The 18,593-nt window shown below is 41.9% G+C and overlaps 1 protein-coding gene across 2 annotated transcripts in view; it reads left to right on the top strand.

The window, feature by feature from the left end:
* ADK (adenosine kinase) overlaps positions 1-15,085 on the top strand; it is a 280,019-nt gene extending 264,934 nt beyond the window's left edge. Inside the window, exon 11 of one of the 2 annotated variants that reach the window (XM_032231651.1) lies at positions 14,116-15,085. In XM_032231651.1, the coding sequence (XP_032087542.1) occupies positions 14,116-14,240 (125 nt within the window). In that variant the 3' untranslated portion in view covers positions 14,241-15,085. The remainder of the gene's footprint in view (positions 1-14,115) is intronic. The other variant, XM_032231652.1, reaches the window with a different exon arrangement.
* The last annotated feature ends 3,508 nt before the right edge of the window (positions 15,086-18,593 follow it).

Genomic DNA, 18,593 nt, shown 5'->3' with positions numbered 1-18,593 from the left:
AGTGACTGAATATAACAGCACGGACTCTGTAAATAACACATCGCCGGCTGCGCTGAGCAGCTGCTGGGCTTGGACATAAAAAGCTAGCAAGTGTATTAAAAGGTAGCGCAGTTCTTCCCTTTTTAAAATATTCTCCTGCTTAAAACAAATCTTATTTAACGACTCAAATCATTCTGATATATTTCCTGCACTCTAAGCTAGAGCTATGGGCCCTAGAGCAGGAAGGCAATTTCTTAGCTTTCAACAAACGAACATAAGGAAGCAAAATCAAAGGTGCAGGAACAAAATGTACAGTTTGGGGAAAGGTTCTTTATTAAAAACAGGCAGGCCTCCACAGCTTTCTTTTCAGTGGAGCCTCGTTTATTTGTGGCTTTTTTAAAAAAGAAAATTCTTCGCTGTTTATGTGGGTTGAGAAGAAATTACCTCGCTATTCTTATTTTGACTTCTGAAGAAAAGTCTTTTGACTGAAATAACAAAAGAGTTTTTAGCTCCAAAGTTTAGACAATAGTCAAGGCTTATTTTAATTTTATTTAAACACTAAAACGTTATAATTTAAAACATCTGAACATTTTTATTCAGCACAAAACACCGATGCTTGTTTTAGCATATTTTTAGATGTATTTATGTAGCTTTCAGATGGGAAAAAAAGACAGAAATACCACTTTCTCCAAATTCCCAATGACTGTTAAGTCAATTTTGTTGTACAGGTAGTCCTCAAATTACAACAGTTCATTTAGTGACCATTGGAAATTATGACAGCACTGAAAAAAGTGACTTATGATCATTTTTCACACTAATGATGGTTGCAGCATTCCTGTGGTCACATGATTTACATTCAATCGCTTGACCACTGGTTCATATTTATGATGGTTGCAATGTCCCGGGATCACATTATTATTATTTATACTTTATTCATTAAACATGAAACTCAGCCAACTGCACATTCAAAAATGCATCACAAATACCAGTGACTGTTGCTAATGGTTGATACGGTTTGCTGACAGCATCCTAGGTATCAACCAAGTACCGTCTTAAAATATAAGATGTTCCGAGTAGCGCAGTTTTTTGCAGTTCCGCTGGTGTTATTGCAGGAAGCTGCAATTTGTGTATGTATCTTGTAAAATTCTTGGACATGGTGCCAAGTGCCCCAATGACAATGGGTATCACTGTTACATGCTTCATCCATAGCGGTGTAGTTTCAATGGCCAGGTCGCTATATTTCATTATTTTTTCTAGTTCTTTTTCTTCGACTGGCATCTGCAGGAACAGCGATATCAATACAGTTCGGCCCTCTACAACCGTGATATCTGGCATGTTGTGCTCCAAATGATGATCTGTCACATCATCATCATTATTATTATTATTATTTTATTTTATTTTTTCAAACATCTCAATGTGTGAACAGTGTGGCACCTGAATATCATACATTTTAAAACAAATAAAATAGTATTAATCAAGTTTGTTTCATTTAACAAGCTTATATAATCCTTGTAATAATACACATATTTCTATTAAATTAGAATCTCATTATTTAGTCATTTAATATTTCAATGTGTCATCTCAATGCAAATTACCCTTTTCTATACATACATACATGCATACATTACACACACACCAATAAAATAGCATTACCGGTAATCATATTTATTACTTTTCACAAGCTTATATAATTCTGATATTAGTACAAACATTTATGCTAAATTGAAATCTTTCATTTGTTTGTTCAACTTATAAACCTTCATTTTTTAGTTATTCAATATTTCAATATGTTATTTTTATATCAATCACCATATTCTGCATGTCATACATTTTAATACAAATAAAGTATTTTGATCATATTTGTTACATTTAGTAAACATATACCTATTCATATTGAATTATAATATTTCATTATTCATTTAATCAATAGTTCAGTATATCACTTTTATGCCAGTCACCATATTATTTAAGTATACTTAGTAATACCATCATTCAAATTCTAATTTTGGCAACCTTCTGATTAGAAAAACCAGCTTCACTGGGTCACTAATTTAATAATTGCAGTCATTTGTTTAAGCAATGTGACAAGAAAAGTCATAAAATGGGACAAAAATTTCTCACTTAGCAACATAAATTCTGGGCTCAATTTTGGTCATAAATCAAGGACTACCTGTAATCTGTAAGCTCTCAGCCTATGGTGACTGAGGTGGCCCCACCTGACCCGATATGGACCTTTGGAGTCACTAGCAGGCAAGACTTTACTGTAAATATGTCCAGGTCCTTGGAGGCTGATTCTGACATTAAATACGCCTTTCTTGTTTTTAAACCAAGCATATTCAGAGACTGAGAGGTGGACTTTTTTCCTTGGGTTAATGATTTTATTATTTACTTTTTAAAAATATCATGTTCACAGAAAACAGTACACATCATTAAGTAACTCTGTTAAGTAACTCTGTATAAAAAGGGGGGAGCAGTGGCTAAGACACTGAGCTTGTCGATCAGAAAGGTCAGCAGTTCAGTGGTTTGAATCCCTAGCACCACGTAACGGAGTGGGCTCCAGTTACTTGTACCAGCTTCTGGCAACCTAGCAGTTACAAAGCATGTAAAATGCAAGTAGAAAAATAAGGACCACCTTTGGTGGGAAGGAAACAGCGTTCCATGCGTCTTTGGCATTTATTCATGCTGACCACATGACCACAGAGATGTCTTCAGAAAGCTCTTCGGCTTTGAAACGGAGATGAGCACTACCCCCTAGAGTCGGGAACAGCTAGCACATATGTGTGAGGGGAACCTTATGGTCTGAAGGCTCCAGAAACAAAATTAGTGGGTATTTTTCTGCTACCGTGATTTAGTGAGCTTAAAGCACAGAGCGATATATGGCTGAAGATTTTTTTTTAAATCAAGGATAGCGTGTGTTTTTTAAAAAAATTGATATCACATCAGGAAGATCAAGCATGAATAGTGCTAGAAGATGAGGAAAACACTGCTGAAAATTTTATTGTTATCAAATAATTATTTTTTACAAAATTACTACACTAGGTAAAAGATTTTAATTAAAAATTGCTGAATATGGTGACAGATATAAAAGAAAATCAATTCTAATTAACTGAACAAAGGGTGGAAATACAAGAAAGATCTCCCAGGACAAAAGACTTCCATAATCTGGACAAAGTCATAAAAAAGTTGCACGCACATCCTGGCCAAACATATTCTAGAATCCTGGTCCTTGGATGGAGAACGGATAGATCATCAAAAGGATTCATTTGCAAATATTGCTGCTAATTATTACTGCAGAAAGTCTCTTGTGTCACTGATGCTTGGTGAGCTCTGCTGATGACCACTCAACTTTCAGATGCAATTCAAGGGATTGGTTGTCACCTATAAGGTAAAGCAAAGAACCAGGAACAACCATTGAGTTCAAAGCACTGATGTTCTGACCTAGGCTTCCCAAGATCATGAAGCAGACTCCTCATCCCGATAAAACCTCTTTTATTTAGGTTAAAGGAAATTCCTCACCAGCAAAGTCCCAACAAACAGTCTTTCATGAGAATTCACAACTACATCAGGCTTGGAGAGCTGCCTGCCGATATCTTCCAAATGCCATGCTGTAGCAGCAATTACTTGGCAAGAAGTCAGGAACAAATCTTCACCTTAATGAATTGAACTAATAGTCTCCAGCCATTCACTGTCTACTTGTGCCTTTATCGAGTCGGCCCTTGTTCCTTAGCTGCTCCCTTCTCCTGGCAGCTCTGTGCATGCACACATCGGGAACAGGCGCCAGGTGTTCTTCTGCTCCACTGATATCCGACTCCAAAGGCAGCTGATAACTGTCGGATACTCCTGGTCCCATCTCTGACTCCGATGCAGAGCACTCATCAGAGCCTTTCCCAGACTCCAGGACTGGCACCACATTCCTCCCCAACCTCCTCACTAACTGAGTCTGCCACCACTCCACTGGCCACTGGCGGGCCACAACAACTGAAGAGTTTATTACTACCTATACACAGGACTTGTGTATATTGCTACCTATACACAAGAATCTAATAAACTAACGGTCAAAGCTAAATTGGCATTAGATAAGGGTCAACTGAATTCACAGGGCGGGAGGAAGGTGGACTTAGATTCCTTGTGAGAAAGCAAAGATTCCAAATTTATGACACGTTTAACTCTGCCATCAGCGCCACCTGTTCATCTCCTACTTCGAGACTTTTACGTCACAGGGCCTGATTCTTTAAGGGGGTGCCTGTTTCAGCTAATCTGGTATAATCAGTTAATACATTCCAGAACTGAGATAGTATGTCCTCTGTCCCAGTTCCTGCCCTCAGAACAGAACAGAACATGGTTTTTTTTGGCGGATGCAGCACCCTGCTAGCTCATATTTAAGCGATTATCCCATTGATTCCTCTGGAACAGCATCCCCTCACGTGTATGTATAATTCTCACTCTTCCAATAATTCAGAAGCCTTTTTAGACCTAACTTTGGGTAAGGATATAGCCTCTTTTATTATTATTTTTCTGGACATTATTTATATGATTTTATTCAACTGTCATGTTTCTTTAAATTACGTATTATGGCATCTTAGGATGATTTGGAGTTGAGTGGCCTCAAAATCCATTCACTAAATAACATTGAAAGAGCAAATGCCATTATGAATACATGTAGTTGCACACATAACATTTCTCAGGGGCATCCTAAACAAAACATGGGGCCACATAATACTGTGAGGGAAGCCTCTCAAATCCAGAAGATGATTAAGATAAGATTAAGCTATTCCTAACCGATCAGTCCTAGAGGAGATTGACCCTGACTGCTCCTTAAAAGGCCAGATCCTGAAGAGCAAACTCAAATCCTTTGGCCACCTAATGAGAAGGAAGGACTCCCTGGAGAAGAGCCTCATGCTGGGAAAGATGGAGGGCAAAAGAAGAAAGGGACAATAGAGAATGAGGTGGCTGTATGGAGTCACTGAAGCAGTCGTCGTGAGCTTAAATGGACTCTGGATGATGGTTGGTAGAGGACAGGAAGGCCTGGAGGAATGTCGTCCATGGGGTCACGATGGGTCAGACATGACTTCATGACTAACAACAACAACAAAGTTATTCCTGGCAGATGCTGCATGTGCTTTAGATCACGTTCTGTTCCTTGAATCTAGAACTTGGCACAGTTAATGGCATGGGTTCCCCTCCCTCTGATTAGAACAAACCAAGTTCAGATTGAATTGGAAGCTTTTCAAACCAGTATTTTTGTACTGTTCTTCATCCTACCAAGGAAGAGTTGGAAAACTTAAGCAAATTGGGTTGCGTTGATGGTTTTACTCCCATCTTTTCAATGACAAAGAGGTTGTGGTGGACTTGATCCCTTGGGAATCCCACATCTTGTCTCCCAGGTTCATTAAATATCTCTGAAGCAACTGAGAAGGAGGATCATTTGTTGGCTTGGACCTAGTTGTCATCAGTACTCTGATGAAGCACTTATCCTTTCCAATAGACTTGGCGTTGTGTAATCCTTGGCCCGCAATCTGCAAGTTGGCTGTCTCATTCCCTGTTAACATAACTCCAGCATGAAGGCAACAATTACGATTTAACGTTGTCAGGAGCAAAGAAATTAAACAAATACAAAATCAACATTACCAATACTCCCTAATATCCGACACTTCCCTTCCCACTCTTTAGATCTGCCTGGGTGAATTTGAAGTATATGTCATCAAATTTGCTACGATGCTAAATTTAAGAGAGCTTTGCAGTTTATATCCAGCCATGAAACACAGAGTTGGTTTCAGCTGCAGGGATTATTCATGTTGCAAGCATCCGCAGGAGAATTGCAGCTCTGTTTACAGCTCTGTTTCTGCCATTCCTAGGCTGTATATGTGACTAGCCAGATCTAGTTGCTTCAAATGTATCTTGCATTGAACAGAGATACTTAAAGGTGTCCTGTTCTACCTATGCCTATTCAAATCTCAGTCCATATGGATATCCTGAAGCAACAGGATCAGTTAGGACTCACAAAAGAAATAAGCATAATTGTTCTGACCTAGGTTTCCCCAAAAAGTATGAAGCAAACAAAACCCCTTTTATTAAACAAATGTGAATTCCTCTCATTCACATTCAGCAAAGGCCTGGTAAACAGTCTTTCAAAGGTGAAGTTATGACCACAGACCTTATCTAGCTTGGAAAGTTGCCATGTAAATATTTTCAAAACGCAGTACAGTGCAAGGAAAGACTTGGCACAGAGTCTCTGAGATTCATGGACAGATCTCCACACTCCTGAAACAAATGAACAAACGAATGAATTGTTCCTTGCAAAAGCCCACTCTCCTTTTGCTCTTCTTTTATTTCCTATTGGAATGGCCATTCACCGTACACCTGTGGCTTTACTCCCATGTCGACCCTGATTTCTTAGCTGTTTTTTTCTTCTGGCAGCTCTGCGCATGCGCACACTGGGAACAGGCTCCAGCTGTTCCTCCACCTCACTGCTGTCTAGCTCTGAAGGCAGCTGAGAACTGCAGGATGGCCTCGGCCCCATCTCTGCCTCTGACGCAGAGCCCTCATCAGAGACTTCCCCAGCCTCCAGGACTGGCCCAAGTGTATCCCCAACCTCCTCACTGTCCGACTCTGCAGCATGCCGGCTGGGGAATTGTGGGAGTTGAAGTCTACAGATTTTTTTCTGTGGCCAAGCTTGAGAAACACTGAGCCAGAGGTTCTGCGCAGCATAGAGGGTAACTGAGATTTTTGTGGCATTACACACACACAAACACACACACACCTGGAATATTTTGTTATATTTTTATGCCTGGCCATTTCTGCCCATTTTCATCTCTTTGGCCAGTGAATGTTTCCCATTGAAAGCAACTATATTTTGCCTACATTCCAAAATCTTTGTACTTATATAGGCAGTCCTCAATTTACAGCCATTCGCTTAGTGACCATTTGAAGTTACAATCGTACTGGAAAAAAAGTGTGTTATGACTGCTCTTCACAGGCAGGACAGTTGCAACGTCCCATGGTCACGTGCTCAAAATTCAGACTCTTGGCAACTGGCAAGTATTTATGATGGATCATATGATCTGCTTTTGCGACTTTCTGACAAGCAAAGTCAACGGGAAAGGCAAATGGACTTAACAGCCCTGTTAAATTTAACAACTGCTGTGATTCACTTAATAGCTGTGGCAAGAAAGGTCATATAATGGGGCAAAACTCACTTAGCAACTGTCTTGCTTAGCAATGGAAATTCCGGGCTTAATTGTGGTCGTAATTCAAGGACTACCTGTATATAACTATCTTTAGCTTAAAGCCTATTTATGGAATTAAAAAAAAAGTTTACTATCATGTTTCGCCAAAAATAAGACAGGGTCTTATTTTCTTTTGACCCCCAAAATAAGCACTTGGCCTTATTTTCAGGGAGGTCTTATTATTTTTGAGGTGCAGGATGCAGCGAGCGTGGTTACCACAAGGCTGCTGCTGCATTGCAATATTTTCGGGGGAGGGCTTATTTTAATGCATGCGCTCAAAAGCCCAATTGGGCTTATTATCCAGGGAGGTCTTATTTTCAGGGAAACAGGGCATCTATCAGCCACCCAGTAACAACTTTCCAGATGACCCCCATAATACATGAAATCAAATAAAATAATACGCAATCGTATGGAATGGTAAAGACAAACCATGATCCTTCCGTCATCGTTTCTTCTGAGAGCTGGAGAAAACCAAATTTCCATTATCAGAAGCCATTGGTTTTTGTGAGAAAAAAATCGGAGCCCTTCAACCTGTGCTAAATCTGCCAACATTTCTTTAGTAGGTGAGTTGATGAAACTCTACCTGAATAATAAGAATTTCCAAAACTGCTGAGACTCTTCCCTTTTCTTATATTAAAATGAAATTGCCTGGCGTACATTTCTCTTGAAACGATGACATTAATTACCGAAACCTCTGAATATTCTTAACATGCATGTCGTGATGATACCTTGCTGTTTTGGCTTCATCACGCGTTTCATCTCTTGATAGGGAGACTCAAACTGATAGCTACAAAATTAGAACTCCGGGCATCTCCAGGCTAATCCCACCAAAGTTGGTGGATCGTACCAGTTGTCAAAATTCCAAGAACATAATCGCTAAAGTGTGAGGGGAAAATTATTTCTCTTAATTGTTCACAGAGCTGAGCATGCAATTAAAATATATGAAGAACTATCATAAACCTGGAAAAAACTTGTCAAGGAAGTTATAATCTGTTTTAAGAGGAGGACCAGGCTAATCTTAGGTTGCAGATTGAGGGTTGCATTTAAAAAAAAAAAGTAGATGAAACCAAGGGGCCAAAACAAAGGGATATTTGATCCAGTATTTTAAAGATCTTATTAAATTAAATTAATGAAATGCAATCTAATTGGATACCTCTCCGTATCGTTAACATTTTTGCTCCTATTTGGTGTCAGTTGAATTATCTAGCACTGGGAACCAGAATACATCTGCCATATTGTAGTTGTTGTGGCCCGCCAGTGGAGCTGGTGGCAGACTCAGACAGTGAGAAGATTGGGGAGGAACCTGGGCCAGTCCTGGAGTCTGGGGAAGGCTCTGATGAGGGCTCTGTGTCAGAGGCAGAGAGAGGGCCAGGGCTGTCTGACAGTTATCAGCTGCCTTCGGAGTCGGAGATCAGTGGGGCAGAAGAACAGCTGGAGCCTGTTCCCAGTGTGTGCATGCTCAGAACTGCCAGGAGAAGGGAACAGCTAACGAACAAGGCCAACTCGGGAGTAAAGCCACAGGTGGACAGTGAATGGCCCCTCCCATAGGGAATAAAGCGGAGGGGAGTTTGCAGGAGAAAATTAATTCAATTCATTTGGGTGAAGATCTGTTCCTGACTTCTTGCCAAGTATTGTCTGCAACACAGTGGTGTTTGGAAGATATCAGTCTGGCAGCTCTCCAAACCTAATAAAGGTCTGGAGTTGTGAAATCTCATGAAAAACTTGGCCGGGACTTTGCTGGAGAGAAATTCACTTTAAACTAAATAAAAGAGGTTTTACCGGGACGAGAAGTTGGCTTCGTGCTTTTGGGAAGCCTAGGTCAGAACAGTAGTCACGGGACTTGAGCGGTGCAGTGGCTTAGAGGGGGAGCTCTCACCTCACAATCAGGAGGCTGCGAGTTCAATCCTAGGTAGCGGCACGTATTTCTCTCTCTGGGTACAATGAGTAAATATCAGCTGCAAACTCTGCATTGGTGACAGGAAGGGCATCCGACCAGTAAACGCTCAATTCCATTCAGTTGCCCTGACTCCACCCCGATGCAAGGGATTGATTATGGGGTCACTAAAAGACCCCAAAAAAAGATAGTCACTGGACTTACCCCATGAGTCTCAGCTGTATCTATCCAGTTATAGTTGATATCCTATATGGGTGTCACGTTCAAGCTCATCCTTGGAAGCCTTTGGCATTGAGCCATCTTGATTTCTGTCCTTTGTTCATTCTGCAAGTTCCTTGGCTTCAGTTTCTCTTCCTTTTTCTTTCTATCATCCAAGCAAACTTTGTCCTTTCCCTACAAATAGGTGGTACGTTATGACCTTTTTGCGCAAGTGTATGTTAGTCATCCTTAACAAAAATTGTCTACTAGCTGAGTATATATACTAACAACATAAAAGTAAAAAGTTGAGGCTGTATACAGTGGTACCTCAGTAAGGTAAAGGTAAAGGTTCCCCTTGCACATGTGTGCTATTTGTTCCTGACTCTAGGGGACAGAGCTCATCACTGTTTCAAAGCCAAAGAGCCAGCATGACTCAATGCCGAAGGCACATGGAATGCTGTTACCTTCCCACCAAGATGGTCCCTATTTTTGTACCTGCATTTTTACATGCTTTCGAACTGCTAGATTGGCAGAAGCTGGGACAATAATGGGAGCTCACTCCATTACGCGGCACTAGGGATTCGAACCACCAAACTGCAAACCTTTCTGATCAACAAACTCAGCCTCTTAGCCACTGAGCCACTGCATCCCTTTTTGGTACCTCAGTTCTCATCGTTAATTGGTGCGCGATGAGTACCAAACAACTTTTCCCCATAAGGAATAATGTAGTGAGTCACAAGGCAGCCGACACCAACAAGCTCTAGCTTATGCATTGTGTACCAAACAATGAGTCCTGTGACAAACTTTTTGTGTCAAAATGCCTTGAATGCCAAATTCGATGAGTTTCAAAGCATTTAAGTACCAAGTTACGACTCTATTGTTATCTTATTCACTTCACTTCAAAAGACTTGGAAGTCAACACTGTTTGTTCCCCCCCCCCCCCCATTTTCCTCTACATCTTCTTCTCTTCCCTTTTCCCTCACCTACTTTCCCACCATTTTCATTTTCCTTTGTATTATAATAAATTAACAAAATTCCTTTTTAAAAAATTGTCTATTGGCTTTGAGGTAAGGAGCGTGTTCCCATGTCACATTTCACCACTGACTTTCTAGGTTTGTCTATGTTATCTTTTGGTATTCATTTACATTTCTATCATATCAAAAGAAATAACAGCTTCACAGTGGCTTTTATGATGTTTTATCAGTTTACATTTTCTCAAAGCACCATTAAGGAAGGGTTTTTTAATTTGAGTTGCAGCATAGAGAAGTTGTAGAATGAAAGGATCAATCTGGATTATGGTATTGTCCACTCCAAATATGGAATTTGTAAACAGGATTTAGAGCATGGTTGCACAGATGGCAAAAGTGGCTTACATCTGGCTGGGGAATTCTGGGAGTTGAAGTCCACATGGTTGAAAGCAGCCAAGATTAAGAAACAGTGCCTTAGATTACTTCTGAAACAAAGCATTGCTCTGACCAGAACAATAACTGTTGAGCCTAATTTCGACCGTGTCAGAAATAATAAGATATAATGAAATTACTGAAATATATTTTGAGGAGGTTTGAAAATACGGTGAGGGGACAGATGTATGCTAATTTATTTATTCTGATTGGACTTAGCTTTTTTAGCCAAAACCTACTGTTAATATAGGGAAGAGAAACCAGGGGCCCTGATGGCGCAGTGGTTAGAATGCAGTATTGCAGACTAACTCTACCCACTGCCAAGAGTTTGATCCTGATAGGGCTGAAGATTGACTCAGCCTTCCACATGCTTCCTTCTGAGATTGGTAAATAAGGACCCAAATTGTTGGAAGCAATACGCTGACTCTGTAAACCGCTTAGAGGGGGATGTAAAGCACTGTGAATTGCTATCTTAGAAGGTTGGTTTTATTTTTAAACTAGGTGATAACCCATCATTGGCTGGGTATTTATTTATAGGGGGAAAATGCCCGTACCAAACGTAATTTCTAATGTTGGATTACCAGAGAGAGGCCCCTTGTGGGGTACTGTGAAGCCATTACTATGGCAACTTCACTGCACTGTACAATAGAAGCCAGTATGGCACAACAGGCTGTATCCGAACAGGACACACACCCGTGGGGTGTTAGGGCTATCTTTCCCCCACAGTATTTTTCTCCAGAGAGTAAGTCATCTGTGTACCAAGTTTGGTTGAAATTGCTCGAGGCGTTCCAGAGTTATGCAGGAACATACATATGCACAGCTGTTTATATATATATATATATATGTATGTATGTATGTATGTATACGTACATACATATATACACTGTGTGGGTTCTTTTGGCTTAAAACACATTTACATACAATAGCAGAGTTGGAAGGGACCTTGGAGGTCTTCTAGTCCAACCCCCTGCCTAGGCAAGAAACCCTATACCATTTCAGACAAATGGCTATCAACATCTTCTTAAAGACTTCCAGTGTTGGAGCATTCATAACTTCTGGAGGCAAGTTGTTCCACTGACAGTCACTCATGTCCTCGTGACCTCAAGACTGGACTACTGCAATGCGCTCTACATGGGGCAGCCTCTGAAGAGTATTCGGAGACTTCAACTCGTCCAGAATGCAGCCGCGCGAGCGATTGTGGGTGCACCTCGGTACACCCATGTTACACCTATCCTCCGCGAGCTGCACTGGCTACCGATCAGTCTCCGGATACGCTTCAAAGTGCTAGTCGTAACTTATAAAGTCCTTCATGGTATTGGACCTGGGTACTTGAGAGACCGCCTGCTGCCTATTACCTCCCAAAGACCCATTAGATCACACAGGGTCGGCCTCCTCCGGGTTCCGTCTACTAGCCAATGTCATCTGGCTGTCACCCAGGGGAGGGCCTTCTCTGTGGCAGCTCCGGCCCTTTGGAACGAACTCCCCGCAGAGATTCGGACCCTCACCTCTCTCCAGGCCTTCCGAAAAGCTGTCAAAACCTGGCTGTGCCGGCAGGCCTGGGGATGATGAGTTCCCTTCCCCCCTCGACTTGTGTGGCTGTGTGATTCTTGGTTGTTTTAATTACTTGTATTGTACTTTGTGTCCCCTTTCCCCCTTTGTGTTGTTCGCCGCCCTGAGTCCCTCCTGGAATAGGGCAGCATATAAATAAAACAAACTTCAACTTCAACTGATTACTTGTTCTAACTGTCAGGAAATTTCTCCTCAGTTCTAAGTTGCTTCTCTTCTTGATTAGTTTCCACCCATTGCTCCTTGTTCTGCCCTTAGGCGCTTTGGAGAATAGCTTGACTCCCTCTTCTTTGTGGCAACCCCTGAGATACACTATATTGCCAAAAGTATTCACTCACAACTGCTTCTGATTATGTGGATGACTGCTATCATGTCTCCCCAGTCCTTTTAAAACTAGGCATACCCAGTTCCTGCAACCATTCTTCATGTATTTTAACCTCCAGTCCCCTAATCATTTTTGTTGCTCTTCTCTGCACTCTTTCTAGAGTCTCCACATTTTTTTACATCATGAAGACCAAAACTGAATGCAGTATTCCAAGTGTGGCCTTACCAAGGCTTTATAAAGTGGTATTAATACTTCACGTGATCTTGATTCTATCCCTTTGTTTATGCAGCCTTGAACTGTGTTAGCTTTTTTGGTAGCTGCTGCACATGGCTGGCTCATATTTAAATGGTTGTCCACTAGGATTATTTCATCATTGGTCCATCTAAGAAACCTATTCAGGTGTTGCAGCCCCACAGAAGTTACTTTATCCCATTCTGCAGCATTTTTACCAATGGTATTGAAATACGATATAACGTCAGAATGGATCATTATAGTAGTAATGAAGTCAGCAATAAACAGGAAAAGATGGCTTGGCTCCATGTGATATCTGTCTTTTAGAAATAGTGTGTTTTGGAGCGTCCTTGGTGCTCTTTGTTGTGCTTGCAGACATTTCATTGCCCAACTAGGGTAAGTGAATGTGGGGTTTGCTCCCTGTTTATATACAGTCATTTTGTAGTGGTGTGGTTAAGATGAGCAGGGATTAACACCAGACAAATCAACCAGAAAACAATTCCTAATCAAGGAACTACCAAGGGGAAAACCAAACACACCACACTCACAGACAAACCAACACTGGCAGGGCTCTATATAAACAGAGCTCAAATGCCACACCCACTGGCATTGATGATGTTGTCTATTAGGGTAATGAAAAGTCTGCCAGCAAACCATCAAACTAATAAGAGCACTAAGGAATCCACAGTTCAACCCTCAGCTACAGATATTCTCTTCTCTCGGTGTTTTCTTGCGACATTAAACAGATTAACAAAAGAACAAGTATAAATACCCACAACAGCTTTAAAGTGTCAATGCATCAACTTTCTAAGGATTTGCATTCTAAACATGTTAAAAATGCCTGCGAAACATGACTTCTGGAATTCTTCCTAAACGTTTTAGGAAGAACTGTGTACGGTTGTGTAGAAGTGTGTACTGCGAAGCACCAGATGAGCTGCCTGTGCTCTTTGGCCCGGGGGGGGGGGGGGGACTGGCAAAAGGAAAGGCCAAATTTTTTTAAAAATGGACCCAGCTCTGCCAGAGAAAGCTGGGTGGCTCAGAAAGCACCCCCAATTACTCCATTCTAATCACCCAAAGTCGTGTATGCAGCCAACATGCACCATAAGGAGAAAGCAAATTGCGCACACAGGCAGACATAGGAAAAAGCTATCCCTGCCCGCTGTGCCTGCTGGTGGCAAAGAAGTTGGAAGAAGCCCAAAAGCCATGCTCTGCCGCCTTTCTCTCCCTGGTCCTTCTTCCCGTCAGGTATGCTCAGCCTTTTATGTTTTTTCCCCTTCCTTTCATCTTGTCCTTCAGGCTTCCTGTCTCAGTTGGTCTACGAGCGGCCGTTGACAGAGTGTATCCGGGCCGGGCACTACGCTGCCAGTGTGATCGTCAAGCGTTCCGGTTGCACCTTCCCGGAGAAACCTGACTTCAAATGATACTGACAAGCTGACGGCTCAACAGGAAATGCTGCCTACTTCCTGCCCCCCAGTGACCCTGCACTGGCGTTTCTGTACTTCTGTTCATTTGGACCTTGGCCACATCTCTTAGATGCTCCATCATCATCATGTCGGACTGCAAGATCATCCAGGGTGCAGTTTCTGGTGCCCTGCACATCACACTCACACACACACACACACACACACACGCACAGAGTTCTCAAAGGAATGCCCAAATCCTTCTGGTATCTAGAAGTTTGGCCAACGCTGCTCACCTCGGCCAAAAAATAATTCAATTGGGAAATAAGTAGACTAACAATGTAAAAGCCTAAAAAAAGGGTTGGGCCTTGATCCCTGGTGTGGTTTACTTACCTTCCCAGCTGAATCCTGGTTCTCTTGCAGTAATGAGGAATACAATCATGATTTCTGGGGTGACTCAAGATTGTATGATTTGGTGTAGGAAATTGGATGCAGATTCCTCAGATGAGAGGTAGGACTTTCATTCTTCATGTTAACTTGGATTTTGGCTAGGAATCTCATTTTCCCAGAACAGGATCTGGTTGTTTTGATAACTAAAGGCCATAATAGGTATGGGCCACTTACGAACCCATGGCTGCATCTCAAAAAGTATAGACGTATTATGCGTAAACAGAGTACAGAAAATTCATGCAGGCTGTTTCTTTGGGACATGCCAAAATGTTTTATTTCAACGCACAGTTTTAAGACAATAAGGGGTACGTCAAATAATGGAAAGATCTTTTATTTGTATGACAGTATTCAAGAAACGCATTCTCCAAAGTAATTTACTATGTAATTTGATACTGATAAATAAAGGAATTGTGATACAGGCGTTCTCTGGGTTTTTAATGCTGCGATGAGGTTCTGTTGCAGTAAATAGACTCTTTATCAGAGCGAGTGAGAAGAATAACTGCACTGCAATTCATCAGTGATGCTGATAAAAATGCATAATTTAGAAAGGAGGAAAAATTATTTAATTAAGTAACCCAAACCTATAACTTTGCCACTATTAGTTTAATAGTTGGGGCATAAAAAATACTGGTGATACTGATCCAGTAATGAAAATCTAGTGGCTGTTCACAGGATATTGAAATAAAATTGACTTCATTTGGAAACCAGCAGAATTTCAGAATTTTCTATCTCCAAGACAGAACCTTAGAGAAACTGGATATGGATCATTAGGTAAAGCTAAAGGTTCCCCTTGCACATATTTGTTAGTCATTCCCAATTCTAGGGGGCGGTTTCAAAGCTGAAGAGCCAGAATTGTCCGAAGACATCCCTGTGGACATGTAGTCGGCATGACTCAATGCTGAAGGTGCATGAAATGCTGTTACCTTCCCACCAAAGGTGGTCCCTGTTTTTCTACTTGTATTTTTACATGCTTTCGAACTGCTAGGTTGGCAGAAACTGAGACGAGTAACGGGAGCTCACTCTGTTATGCGGCACTAAAAATTCGAACCACTGAACTGCTGACCTTTCTGATCGACAAGCTCAGCGTCTTAGCCACTGAGCCACCACGTCCCGTTACATTTATAGGTCATTATTTTGTGGCAAAAATTTTCCCATTGGCCAAGCTAGATAGCTCCATGTAGGCAAAAGCTGGTTATTTGAAATAAAATGTAAACCAGGGGTGGTTAATGTTAATAAAATGTATTTTCATAGCTTTGGACAGCCAAGCATCAGTGAGCCTGTCACACACATACACAAACACACCATTACATCTGTTCTCCTTTTTGTTCACCCAACCAGTTGAGTTCATCTCTCTTGTGCCGTGTGTAAAAAATACCCTCAGGATTTCAGTTTTGAAATGGAAAAATAATACTGCCTAACAGAGGTGTGTAACAGTTCACTGTGCAGGGAGAGCAATTAATGTAAGCACTCTCAGAAAGAAGCCAAAATAAAAGTTTGGCCTTGATTATTCACATGTCACTGACCTGACACAAAGGACAAGACGTCAGTTGTGGCAACGGAGATGGCCAATTTCTCAAGCTAAATGAAAAGTTGAGAAATCAGAATACCAATTGAGGGGGAGGGTCCTTCCAGCCCCTGGATCCCAAGTGGAAGGGCAGCTTCTCCAAACTCTGCAAATATTTAATGTCGCTCTTTCCCCCGGTTACTGGAGTGAGACGGTTAATAGCCATCGGCTGCCAATGCTGCTGAACAATCAAATTTCTCAGAGAGAAAATGAATAGGAAAAACAAAGCCATCTAAAGGTAAAGGTTCCCCTCGCACATATGTGCTAATGGTTCCCGACTCTAGGGGACGGTGCTCATCTCCGTTTCAAAGCCGAAGAGCCAGCACTCTCTAAATACGTCTCCGTGGTCATGTGGCCGGCATGATTAAACGCCGAAGGTGCACCGAATGCTGTAACCTTCCCACCATAGGTGGTCCCTATTTTTTTACTTGCATTTTTACATGCTTTCGAGCCGGTCAGGATCAAATTGCTGGCAGCGGCAGAATTAGCCTGCAATGCTGCATTTTAACCATTGGGAGGGAGGGAGGGAAGGAAGGAAGGAAAATAGTAATAGCACTTCAATTTTTATACTGCTTCTCAGTGCTTTACAGCCCTCTCTAAGAGGTTTACAGGTTCAGCCTCTTGCACACAACAATCTTGGTCCTCATTTTACTGACCTTGGAAAGATGGACAGCTAAGTCAACCTTGAGCCTGATGAGATTAGAACTTCCAAATTGCAGGCAGCCAGCAGTCAGCAGCAGTAGCCTTCAGTACTGCACTCTAACCACTACGCCACCATGGCTCATTGATTTCCTTCCCATCATTTAGCAGCTGTCTGTTTCCTCACGTCGGCATCTTTACCCTGAGGTAAAATATGTGCCATTTTTTTCCATTATTGGAGTAGAATAGCCACAAGACTAAGCGGAACGTGCCAAATTGGTGCGGGTTAAGAATTGCATTATCTTCCTGGAAAGTTGAAACCGGGACTTAGGATCATTGGACAGCAGTGGGTCTCCAGGTGCTGGACTTCAACTCTCGTAATCCTCATTTATTGCTCACCCTATCTGGGGAAGAAGGGAATATGGTCCAGTAACTACTGGGGGTTCAATGTAAGGAACCAGTGGTTTAGAAAATAGGATTAAATAAAGCAAAGAAAGATTAGTCCACCCGTGGCTAATAGTGATGACAACTATCTGTCTGCTCCAGAATCCTGCACTGAGGAGTAATTAGTAGCGAGCAGCAACAGAAAATAGCTGTTGCCTTTTTATCTCCCCGGCTGGGGACTCTGGGACGAGAAAGACGGATTAAATGAACCTTAGCCTGATCCTTCAGGGATCTTCTTTTATATGCATGGGTTTGTGGATTTTAGTCCTGAGGAAAGCTTTGAAATAAATTTGGGATGGGGCCATGCTGGCTTGCAGCAGTCAAAGTTCAGCCCTTGCCTTTTTCCTAACAAAACAAGACATTTTTCTCTTTCACCTAGACTTTCTGACCTTCAGAAGTCCTGAAAGGTTTTCAGCAGAGATCCACAAATTGCTACTAATTTTATTAAGACGGGTTAGGAAATGCACTCATTCCTAGTTATATGTAGCTGTAGATCTCCTTGGCAAGGATTCTTCCAATCCTTCGGTACTGCAGGACAAAAGCAGAAGATGCACCAACTTGTGGTCCGCCAGTGGCCAGCAGAGCTGGCAGCAGATTCGGAGAAGTGAGGTGGTTGGGGAGGAAGATGGACCAGTCCTGGAGTCTGGGGAAGGCTCTGATGAGGGCTCTACGTTAGAGGCAGAGATGGGGCCGGGGCTAACTGACAGCTATCAGCTGCCTTTGGAGTCAGACATCAGTGATGCAGATGAACAGCTGGAGCCTGTTTCCAGTGTGCACATGTGCAGAGTTGCCAGACAAATGGAACAGCTAAAGAACAGGGATCGGCTTGGGAGTGAGGCCATAGGTGGATGATGAATGGCCCCTCCCAGAGGAAATAAAAGAGGAGCGAAAGGGGAGTGGAGTTTGCAGGAGACAATTAGTTTGCTTAATTGCTGAGGCTCCTTGCCAAATTTTGTAGATATCAGCCTGGCAGCTCTCCAAGCCAGATACGGTCTGTGACTGTAAATCCTCCTTTGAAAGCTGGCTGTGAATGAGCAGAATTCACAGTAAATTAATAAAAGGTTTTTTTTGCAGGGGACAAGGAGTTTGCTTCATGCTCTTGGGAAGCCTCGGTCAGAACACAACCAACAAAGTTCAGGAAAAGCAGAATTCAAGAAATGGGGTGAGATGTTGAATCAGTGGCTATTCACTTGTTATTCAGAACTTCAGATATGAACATGGAAGGATGTCCGATCCTTCTGATCTTTTGCTTGGACGACATCATCCAGAAGTCTCAT

This window comes from Thamnophis elegans, chromosome 15 (assembly GCF_009769535.1).
Source record: "Thamnophis elegans isolate rThaEle1 chromosome 15, rThaEle1.pri, whole genome shotgun sequence".
Lineage (NCBI taxonomy): Eukaryota > Metazoa > Chordata > Lepidosauria > Squamata > Colubridae > Thamnophis > Thamnophis elegans.
The sequence above is the reverse complement of the archived record's forward strand: the minus strand, read 5'-3'. Positions and strand labels throughout refer to the sequence as shown.